At 45.3% G+C, this 12,023-nt stretch overlaps 1 protein-coding gene across 1 annotated transcript in view; it reads left to right on the top strand.

Annotated features, from left to right (window-relative positions):
- SORCS3 (sortilin related VPS10 domain containing receptor 3) overlaps nucleotides 1–12,023 on the top strand; it is a 520,755-nt gene that overhangs the window by 154,057 nt on the left and 354,675 nt on the right. Inside the window, exon 2 of the mRNA XM_054690210.1 lies at nucleotides 8,083–8,150. Within this exon, the coding sequence (XP_054546185.1) occupies nucleotides 8,083–8,150 (68 nt within the window). The remainder of the gene's footprint in view (nucleotides 1–8,082; nucleotides 8,151–12,023) is intronic.

Genomic DNA, 12,023 nt, shown 5'->3' with positions numbered 1-12,023 from the left:
CTGATTCTATATATCTCTAAGACAAGACATTGAATACAGGAATGGGTTTCAAGAGTTCTGAAAAGTCTGGAGGAACAGCAAAGAGAAATGTTGCTCAAAGATTGTTAAGTGTAAAAACCATTACAGGGCAAAACCAAGGGTATTTCCCATCCAATCTCTGCTGTGTATGCAGAGCTACATGAGCGGGAACCCAGGAGCTGGTACTTCCTGCCAGCCCCTGTGCTGCAGAGACCTCCACCTCTGTTGTTGCTGTTGTGTTGTCGCCTGAAAATGGAAGTGTGTGGAGAGTGGCTCTTTCCTCACCCACCTGGCCCCCGTAGTAATCACTGTCACGTCCCTGCCACTGGCAGAACCAGTCAACAGGAAATTCTTTAATTCTCAAGGTCCTGGTTACTACCATATATATATAGACACAAATGTGGGCCAAGAGAAAATAGACAGCATGATCCACCCCTTCAGCTACTGTGAGCACCCACTTCCACACTGTATTCAAGAACCAACCTTTTTTACCTGTTGGTTCAGGGGTAGTATGAGAAGCTCAAAATAGTAGTTTTAGTTTCCAGTTTAGTGGAACAGGTGTTTTGTCTCCCTGGTGACAATTCCCTTCTTAGGAACCAAGACTTTCTACCAACAGGGCAAAAAGATGTGGGACTATGAAGGAAATACTCTGTGATGGCTTATGGGCTGTAATAATGAGAAAACTGCTATTACTTCTGTTCCTTGATTCTCAGACCTTTGTGTCTTGACCATAAAATGGTTGAATCCACATGCTGAGGACAGTGTGTTGGCTTCTAGCTAGTACTGTCATTGAGTCTTTGAAAGTCCATTCAACCATTGTATCAGGCCAGCTGCTTCTGGGTGATGAAGTTTGGGGTAAGACAAGAGAATTCCATGGACATACCCATTACTGCACTACATTTGCTGTGAAATGAGTTCCTTTGTTAGAAGTAATGTTGTGTGGGACACCATGGCAGTGGCTAAGGCATTCTGAAATTGAAAGATTTTGATTTGAGCATAATTTTGATTCTAGCATAATTTTGATTCTAGCATAATCTGCAGATAGGAAAAGCAATTTCAATGAGAATAAATTGTTCCCTCTATGTAATGGGGGGGAGGGGCTGTACTAAGTAATCATCTTGTCACCATATTGAATCAGTAGTGGTTTCTGATGTTGGTAATTTGGCAATGCAACAGTGACAATACACACACCAGCCTTGTTAAGTGTGGGATGAGGGAGGTGTCAAGGGTTATGATACTGAGGTTCTACCTTGAGTGGCAGAGTTGATGTTATAACTGGAAAATATACAAAGAGGGTAGTAGCAGCATCATATTCTGACAGCTGATATTGCTCATACTCTTCACCTGTTTCCTCAACTATACTCTAAAGTCATGGTGAGCAAGGGAGTGCTCTTTATATTATTGTGAATTTGGTACACCCTTAGCTAAGTTCTGCAAACCTAGTTGATGACTACATATTGGCAATAAATTGGGCTGTGGATCACAAATGTTCAAATTCTATTCCCTGGGGAGAATGCACCCCTCCAGTTGGGAGGAGGATGATGGGATTCAGACTGCAGAAACTGAAAAATACACTCTAGTAGGCAGTTCTCATAAGAGGAATATGTTTTTGCATCCTTGTGAATTTACCATCATTGATCACTTTTGCTAAAAATCACTGTGCCCCGTTGCTGGAAACAACCATCTGGTAGGGACAGGGAGAGGATGGTGAGAGGTGAGCCAGGACAATAGTGGGATATGCAGAGAACCTCATGGATTTAAAGACACCAGGATTTCTGGAAGGTTTAATGAACTAAAGTAATTTTCCTTCAGAGTAAAATTTTACAGGCATTAAAGGTCCTCACTTCACTGAATGTGCTCACGGGAAAGAATGTTCTAGTGATTTATGAATTTGCAGATTATGCATTATCCTTTCAGAGGACAGGAATCCCCCTGGGGCTTCCTGCCTTCCTTGCCAAGCTGAGTGGGGGGAATCAGGTGAACATACTGGCCATCATTTGCAGCCTCCTGCATTGCAATTGGAGTCTAGAATGGATGGGCAGTTCTTAGAGAGCTTAGCAGCACTAGATTTTGAATCCTGCTAACCACCCTTCTCTCCACTTCCCCAAATAAGGGTTATTTGGATCTCTTGTCTCCTGAAGAATAATTGTCATGCTAATAAGTCATAGTGCAGCTCATAAAGCAGGTCAGTTTCCCTTATTTGATTAGAATCAACAATCTCGTGAGGTTGGTAGCGGGAAATGTGTCATTATCTCCATCTTAGGAAATTGGACCAGATCCTGAAACAGCATAAATACGCTGCCCAGGATCAGATAGTAGCATATGGTGAGATTGGGTTTAGAGTTAAGTCCTCCAGTTGCAAGTGCTCAGTTCTTTCCATGCTGCCATGCAAACCCCATCTAATGGGCTGTACCCAATGGGATAAGAGAATTTAGACCTGGGGCATTGTTGAAGGGCTCGCAGGTGAAATGGGGACTGCAGCTTCTTTGTCTGAGTGTGAGAACCTGCTCTCTTAGGTCGTGGGATGGGAACTGGGCAACAAGATCCTTTGCTCTCAAATGGCATTTCCCCATCTCTGTCAGAGACTTGGACTCCTTAGTTAAAGCACAGATGATCCTAGAAGACACAAGGTTAAGGAAAGCTATACATTCATGAAAACAGTGACCATTTCCCTTTTGATCATTTCGTCATCAAGAATCTTAGGTGTGCTTGGCACAGGGCAGGAGTGGATGAATGACAGAGAGGAGAAATGGGCAATAAAGATGTTAGTTGTTGGCATCGTGTGTGTTGGAAGATCAGGCAAATTGGCCTGAGCATCTGGGGCCAGCAGAAGATACTAGATGCCTGGGCACAGGAACAATGGAGTTAGATGGTCAACAAAGACAGCACTGACTCATTTTGCAAGAGACCAGCCCTGTCCATTATTGTTATCTTACAATATAAGACCCTTATTATGGTAGTCTCTGTACACTATTTGTTTTATGTATAATGCACATAGCACATATACTAAGTCTCTTGTTCTAATATAAACCATTGTTGCCACTGTCCTCTTCATTCTTGTAAAACTTTTTATCAACCTATCGTTGCCAACACGTTGTGTTTCTTCTGTTCTTTCTGAATGAGTCCATTGTCTTTGTGTCTTCCTTCCTACGTTGGCACAGTCTGACTGTGTTTCAGAGTTGAAAGAAAGAAGTGAGGGAGAAAGGCAAGGAAGGAAGGGAGGTAGGTACGGAGAGTCACATTTCCCTATATCCAATTCTCACCATGCTTTGAGTCCCAACACACAATCTCTCCTCTATGAAGATTTTGCTGATCACATTTTTTTGGACTTAATTATCTTTTCAATTCTTACAGCACATTATCTGTACATCTCTCAGACATTACTTATCCCCCCTTTTGTTGTCATAAATTTATAATTCATTCAGTGGACCCTGTATGAGCATTGTGCTTGCCATTAGGGATGCAAAAGTCAATGAAACCTGATTTCTGACCTCAAAGTGATCACTCTGTGAGACAGACCAGATAGAAACACAGAGAAGCCATATAAACCCCAAAGCATTAAAAACTATGAAATGTGTGAACAGAGTGTTATTCCAGAGATGATGACAAGTGCCAATTTAAGGTTATATATAGAACTGTACATATATATATACACATTTACTCATATGTGTATATATATTCTCATAAATATATATGACCTCTAGCTATATTTATACACACACATATCTAGGGACTTTACTGCTGTGTGTTTATGTGAATGTACTTATATTAAGAGAGAAGTGTTATTCACTCATGAATTATTCCAATTTATTTTCATTTCTCCTGCTGTCTAAAATCCCCCCAGGTCTGTAGCCAGTTGGGTCAAAAAAGTACCTATTTGATAAAGATTATTTGACAAACCCAGGACTCCCAACAATTTGTCTGTTTTTTTTTTTTTTTCTCACTGTACATCTGTGTTTCCTGAGTCTCTCTCCAAACATAAAGAAAACAAAAGTTATGATCCCCTCTGGGCTTTGAACTCTGGATTTCCCCCTGTTGCACAGAATTCAGCAGATACCTTTGTAATTCATCCAAGAGGTGCTCAGTGACTATGTGTGGGATTCATGAATGAATGATGAACTCCCTGAGCTCGTGGATGTGTTTTTCTCCTCTGTCTTCCTGCTTGTTGTCTTGTGTGTAAGTGCATCTAAGTGTTTGCTGAATGGAAGAGCATTGCATGGGAACAGAATGAGTGTGGCTAACTCACAAGGCCCTGGGCAGGGATGCTGGCCTTGTCTCCTACTGGTTATGTGCCTTGGGGACAGTTTGCTTAGGCCTTGGGCCTCAGTTTCCTCATCTGTCAAATGGAGATACTCTACCACAGCTTAGTCTCAAATGTTAGTGTGAGGGCTGAGGAACACCCAGTGTAGTATTTATTAGCACATATTGGGGTTCAATTTGTATCTGTTCCTTGCTTTCTTCTTTGCCTTTAACTGTCCACTGGAGGTATCTGCTGAAGGGGAGACAAGTCAGACTTTGCTATGGATCTCAAACTAGCCTTCCCACCCTTCCTGTATCCATATGTACCCACGGTGATTCCTGAGATGCAGGCACTTCTCTTTCTGCTCTGAATCTTGCCCAGTGGCCTGGGGCTTGGTAGGTGATTTTACTGTGTCTGCCTTCAGCTTTCTTTCCTGGCAATTCCCTCCTCTCCAGGGGCCTTTGGAAGGCTCTGAGTGATGAGAGAAACAAGGGTTGGGTAGGCTTTCTCTTGCCCTTAGTTTTGTTTGCTTGACATAGAATACCTTAAGGCTACAGGTTACATTATCATTTTTTCATAACTCTATTATAGTCCTGTGCTGGCTACCTAGGAGAAGAAACTTCCAACCTCTAATTCTCAGGATTTGGACCTTTTCTCTGGGGAGCAGGGGTGACTTTGTTGAGACATCCCCTTATATTTCTCTTACTGCCTGCTTTGTTTGGAGGGCTCACTCAATTTAGAATAATGAAGGAGATTCCAGAGCATGGTCTCACAGAGGTGGAAGGTGGTGTCTCTGCAGTGCTGAGCCCAGAGAGGAGTCCCAGTGTGTTGGATATTTCTCAAAGTGTGGTCCTCTGATCACCACAGGAGGATTTCTGGATCCTACCTATGACCTGCCAGGTCCGACTTGCTGGGAGTAGGGCCAGGCTACCCAGTGACAGTCTCCAGCTTTGCTCACAGAGTGGGAGGAACAGTGTCCTGGGCACATGGTCAAGGTCACACATTATTGGGTCTCTAAGTTGGATTACTTCCTCTTTGTGCTTTAATATCCTTATCTATAAAATCAGGGTAATTGACTAGATAAATGCTATCGTCTCCTGAAAATTATGATGTATTATCAAGTGCTATTTTGTTGACTCTGAAATGATTATTTTTAAGAACATTTGACATACTGAGCCTGTCAGGGACATGAGCCCTGCTCGAGTTGTTTGGAATCTCGTTGAGAAAGCAGCTCATGTGACATGCAGATGCTGTCATGGCTGGGCTCAGTTAAGTGGCAGATTATGTGACTTGGTTTTGAGTACAATAGGACTTTGGAACAGAGCTCTTTGATGATTTCTGGAAAAAGGCTCCAGAAGGTGGACTTTGAGCTGCTGCTTAAACAACAGGCAGGTACATGTAGGTAGAAATGAATGGACAGGGCACAGGCAATGATATGATTCAGCACAAAAGCAAGCAGAAGTGTGAGTGGCTTTGGTTTCTTTGCAGCACCTTGAGAAATTTGGATCCCTAGAGCAGAGGACAGTTTCTTAAGTACTGGGACTTAGTGGTCAGAGGAGTGCCTTATATACCAGGCTAAGGAGTGTGATTCAGAGAAAGCCAGTAAAAATTTCTCTCAAGAAACTGAGTGAATGAGGAGGCACAATTGAAACCAGCTACAGTTGAAGGCAGAAATAATATTCATATAGACATGAAAGGGTATTTTTCTGGATCTTCTAGGAAGCAGACACCAAGAGGAGATTAGATACACAAGATACATATTAGGAGGAGACAAGATGGATGGACAGGAGAGTGGTCAAACATTGGGTCATGGGACTGGAAGCGTGGCTCTTGGAAGTGTTTTTCAGATCTGGTTATGTGTTAGAAACTCCATTAACTAAGTGGCACTCTTATGCCCAATATTTTTCTTCTCTTTATGTGGACTTGGCACATTTTAGCAATTGCTTATGTCCCTGGAGACTTCACATTTGGAGAAAATGAAATGGTCTGACTTGCTCCTGCTGGGCTCCAGATGGGTGCTGGACCTATTCCTAGAAGAGCATGCTTTTGAGTTTGTACAGAATTTGGGATCATCTGCATATAGCTACCTGTTGCATTTGCATGGAAACTGTTGAGAGTGACTTTGTCTAGGAAAGAGGTTAAAATGAAGGTTAGAAGCTTGTAGTGTGTGTATATATTGATTCAACAAACAAAAGTTATGGGCACTTGCTAGACATTTGACCGGGGAGTGTGTGGGTAAGTCCCTTGCCTTCATCAGCCACTGATTTTAACAAATGTGGCACCTAGCCATAACCATGAGAGGTAGGGACCACTGTTTGACCATGGAGAATAATTCTCCTTGTTGTGCATGGGGAATGCACTCCTTGCTCAGTGTGATGGTAATAGGACAGGTAGCTAGGTAGATTTTACTGCCCTCCAAATAGCTATGCCAGTGATGTCTTCCTTGGCTTGGCTGTTTCTTGCCAAATCTGCACCCTCCCACAGAACGCCATCTGAGGGGTGATCTCTGTGTCCTCCAGCAATGGCCCTGCACGGAAGTCAAACAGCTGAAACTGACTTGGCCATGGACTCTCTTTGACTGCCAATGGGTCACAGCCTCTCCTTTAAGTTTTTTCTTAGTTTACATAAAAGAAATGGAAATGGTGCTGACTGACCCCATGGGGTGCTGGACGAGAATAAATTTCAAAGTGAGTGTTTTAGTGTCAGTTAAATGCTATAAAAATGTTCAATATAATGGCTGATTATTTTTTCTTTACTCTTAAATGGATACCTCCAATGGGAAAGCCCCATCTTGGTAGCAGAAATTCATTATCTCAGAAAGAGTTTAATGGCTGCTGTGCAAATGAACTGGAGGAAGTTAAATTGTGGAATGGGAAGGAGCTGAGAAAAGTGAAATGAGTTGTGCATTAAATTTAGATAAACACAATTATGTGTAACTGGATTATCACGGGTGCAGGCAGGCGCTGTATATTAGGCACCTGCGTTTTGATTAAAATCGATTCAGGTGCATGCGTTTAGCATCCTGGTAACCATGGGGTTGTGCCTAAGTCACTGTCCTGGCTCATGAGGGGCAGCCAGGGAAAGAGCTGCAAGGTCCCCAGTGGGAGAAAGGTGAAGGGCAGGGGACCAGACTGAGCAGTCCCAGACCATTCCAGAGAACTGTGTTCCAGGTGGCTTTGGCTCTCTGGAATATACAGCTTCTTGCTGGATTCCTCTCCTCAGCAGGAGTCAGGACAATGACCATGGAGTCCTGTGCAATGCATGGCAGGGGCAAATGCCACATGAAGATGGCATCAGAGGGTGTGGGCACTGGGCCGTCTGCCCTTCCCATATTGATGGCTGCCAGGGTCCTATGAAGCAGGCACTAATCTCTATGAACTCCTCTGTAGACAGAAGCAGGCCCAGTTCTTTCTTCCCTTTCAGTCTGTCAGTCAGTCAGTCAGTCAGTGCCACCTCCAGATCAAAGCCAACTCAACCTTTGATCTGGGCAGCCCTGCTAGTCAGCAGGGTCACCTGGCTTTGCGTGACCTTGAAGGACAGATGTGGAGAAACAACTGCCCGATACTCTGTTAATTCCTGTTGGTATGTTTTATGTCTAATGCAAAGGATCGACAGGATTAAAATAAATGCTACCAGTTATGGGGTTGCATTAAATTAATAATTTTTCCACTTGCTTGATCCTATAATATCCCTCAACTCAATGGATAAATACTAGGCCTTCCTCTAGGTAATTTGAGCTGCACTGTCTATTGTAACAAACTGAAGTAAGCTTCCTTTCTCTCCCCTTTTGTTCCCTCCTCTGCCCTCGTCCTCCTGCCTCACAGGTTATCCTTATTCTGACGAAGCTCTATGACTTCAACCTGGGGAGCGTGACGGAGAGTTCACTCTGGAGGTAAGTGGATTAAAGTTTCTTCAGCACTTACTTTGAGCTCAGGGGAGGAACGTGTGGTGCAGTTGTGAAGCCTGTTCTGCAAGGAGCGGGAGGTGTACCTCCTCCGGGAAGCCCTCTTAAATGCCCCAGGTGGAGCTGATGTCCCTCCCCCGACCCTGATGAATCCCCTAGTGCTTGTGTGGCTCTTTCATGGCCTATCTCGCGCGCTCCCAGTGCCGTGTGGCTTCTGTATTGTGGTGGAGTCTCACCCTCTAGCACAGGTCTGGGGGAGAACAGACAAGTGTGTCTGGCTCAGGGGGAGACAGTGGGTAAGGATGCTGTGGGACGAAGGATGCTGGATCTGGCTTGGTCTTGGCCCAAGGACTCTTTCCAACCCTTTGACTCTGTAAGATGCTATGGGTCTTGAGAAGTTGGCACTTATGGGAACAGACATGGGTGGTGTCAAGACCGGCATGGGCAATGTCTTTCTTGGCCCCTCACCTTTGTGGACCCCTCCTCCATAGACTAATATTCAAGGGTATAGTTTAGGACTGCCTTGATATAAAGAGAAATAATAACATACTTAACACACTTTAAAACATTTTCCTCAGCCTAAAAGTACATTTTTTTGGTTTTGACTTTAAAAGAAATAAAAAGCATTTATTTTTTAAAAAGCTTGATAAAATCATTTGTTAGCATTTATACATAATTTTTGAAAAAAAAATTTTTTTGCATGGCAACATTGGCTTATAGCACTGCAATGATTCAGAGGTACAGATTCACCCCTCTTCATGTGTATGTGGCCACACCACACTCACCAAAGCACCCATAATCCTCCACCACGGTCCCTGGGACCTTTCTACATTTTTCTCTGCACCCTTCCACTTCCCATTGGGAGCCACAATTCTGCAGTTGTATTTCTAGGGATTGTTTGGGTTTAGTCTGTTCCTTTGTTTTCTTTCTTTGGAGTCCATACAAGATTGAAATCATCCAGTATTTATCTTTCTCTTTCTGACTTAGTTTGCTTAGTATCATCCCCTTGAATTCCATCTAGGTTATAGCCAATGGAAAGACTTTTTTTTCTGTTTTTATGGCTGAGTAGTATTCCACAGCATGTGTATATAGACTGATATGTTCTGCATCTCCTTAAACCACTCATCTGCGCTTGGCCCTGAGCCGTAACTTGGCTCTTGTGCATAGCGCTGCGTTGACACAGGTGCTCATGTGTCCCTCTCCCTTCCGATCTATACCATAGGATCGAAGAGTGAAAACATTTTGTGGGCCCAGGCATTGTCTCCATTGTGCCTGCTGTGTAGTTTGCTGGGATGGGGTGCTGGGCACCAGGCTAGGTCAGAGAGGGCAGTCATGGAGCCTGGAACCCAGGAATTTCTTTGGATGGGAGCCACATGCACACTCACCCTCCACACTCCTCCTCACACAAATGCACACGCTCGTGCTCACATCACGCTGCCTGCAGCAGCTTGGGGCAGTCAAGTTTCATCAGCCCCTGCAAGCCGGCTCCTCGTGCTCTGTGCCTGCTGTGCCGCAGGACCCACGAGGGCTGCGTCTATCCTGTTTGCTCATCTTTGGTAAACACTGGGGAGGGTGCGATTACAAAAGGGCAGCCATGTGGCTGTCCCAGATCCTGCTCTGAGGGTTTCCTGGGGCCTTGGAGCAGAGGGGTCTGGGATGTGGGTATCTGTGCACTTGACTGCTTCTTCATCTGACCTATTTATTTGCAGACGATTCGCCAGTGTCTCTTTCCCAGGAAGGCAGGAGTGGGGGCAGTCACAGCCTCTATTAAATATTTAGGGGTTAATTGCTCATATCGACTGAGGCCTGCCTCCATTTGCACAGGATGTTCAAAACCTAATTTTGCTGCTCAGTGAAAATTGGCTGAGGTGTAAGTAACCAGGGTGTCTCTGATAGATGAGAGCATGGCTCTTCTCGCTCAAGCGGGACTCCCAGGGAATCAGGGCCTCAGAAACTTTCCCTTGGGGTCCAATCCCTGTGATCTGGTGCTGATCCTTTAAACCGAGCTCCTGCTCTGTCTGCTTGATGCAAATGTGGGATAAGCTGAAAATCCTGTCCTCACCATGGGAAGCAGCTCTTGCTGGCAGCCTCTATTCCGGGAAAAATCTGACTAGCTTTACCAGTGGGCCCAGGCCAGGTGCTTCATGCTGGAGCTCCTTAGCTGCCCAAGTGTGTGCCCCACTGTGCTGAAGGCCAGAAGGGCCACTGCACTAAAGCCAGCAACAGCCGAGGGACCCCAAGACACCCACTGTCCAGCTGCCGGGTTCAAGTCCTACTTTGCTCTCGAAGGGCTCTGCAGCTTCGGGCACCTCACCCACCCTCTCTGTGTCGGTTCCTTGGGCGGCTGTAAGTGCTACCTGGGCTGCTTAAAACAGCAGAGGTTTATCCTCTCCCATCCGGAGGCCAGGCACCTGAAGCCAAGGTGTCTTTAGTCCCCCTCCCCCACCAGGGTCTAGAGAGGTGCTGCCTTGCCCCAGCTGATCCTGGCGCCTGTGGACTTTCCTTGCGGCTTCACCCCTCCAGCCTCTGGTTTCACTCTGCACGTGGCCTCCCCTCCCCTCCCCTCCCTCCCCTCCCCCCCTCCCCTCCTTCCCTCCCTCCCCTCCTCTCCCCTCTCATCTGTCTTCCCCTTTTCTGTCCCTCCAAGGACACTTGTCATTAGATTTAGGACCCACCAAGAGATGATGTCATCTGGAGATCCTTAATTTAATTACATCTGCAAAGACACTTTTTTTCCCCAAGAAAGGTCTCATCACGGGTTCTGAAGGTCAGGATGTGACATATTTGGGGGAGGTCACCATTCAACCCACTTCGCTCTCTCAGTCTCCCCGAGTGTCATGGGGTACTATCGAACCTCCTTTTGCTCCCATCCCAGGTCCTTGCTGTCCCTCAAACACACTGGGCCCCCCTGATCTTGGGCTCCTTCCTCTCCTGAGTGCTCCTCTCCCAGGGTTTGGGGCTCCCTCACTACCTTCACCTACTCAGTGAGACCTTCCCCAGCCTCCACCTTCCATCACTTCACTGCATTTTCCTCCTTAGCGCTTTTCACCATCAGGCAAGCTAGATGTTTGTTTGTTTGTTTATTTATTTATTTATTTATTTATTTATTATTTATCTATTTATCTATTTATTTATTTTTTTTCCTTCTTCTTTTTAAATGCTAAGGGGAGCAGAGGGCGTGACAGGAGAGGTCTGTTATGCCATGTGAGTTAGCTCCCTGGCCAGGCATCAAACTCAGGCCAGAGTGGTGACAGCTCTCAGACTTTTTTTTTTTTAAGATTTATTTATTTATTTATACAAGCTCTGGGTACAGTCAGAAGCGCGGGAGGGTGAGAGAATTCACCAGAGCCAGAGTGGGGAGCAGAGCAGGCAGAAGGACGAAGTACACTGCTGAGGGGAGCAGCGGGCGGCAGGAGAGGTCTGCGTGCCATGTGGGACCCTCCTCTGGTGGCCGGGGAGCAGCCGGGGATCGAACCAGCACTGCAGAGGCTGCGGGCAGCTTCACAACCCAGAGCTCAACCGCTGCGCCACCAGGGAGGCCCTAAATATTGATTTATTTATTGTCTACCTACACCCACTAACATCTCAGCTTACAGAGAAAGCAATTCCCCTTCTACCCACCCCACTCCTCGTTTTTGATTTTCTTCTGGATCCTCAGCACCTATATCAGTACCTGGCATATGGGAAATACTTAATAAATGTTTGTTCAATGAACAAATGAATAGATGGATTGTAAAGACTCTATGAAATAGATGTGCAAACACTGAGGACAGTAACTCATGTGGGGAGTGCTCCCTTAATTGTGATATCAAAGGATTATTATAACACTGTGTGTTTGTACAATTTTTATTCCATTATTAC

Source organism: Talpa occidentalis, unplaced genomic scaffold (genome assembly GCF_014898055.3).
Source record: "Talpa occidentalis isolate TD23 unplaced genomic scaffold, MPIMG_talOcc4v2.1 talOcc4.8, whole genome shotgun sequence".
Taxonomy (NCBI): domain Eukaryota; kingdom Metazoa; phylum Chordata; class Mammalia; order Eulipotyphla; family Talpidae; genus Talpa; species Talpa occidentalis.
This window is presented reverse-complemented; position numbering and strand designations above follow the sequence as displayed.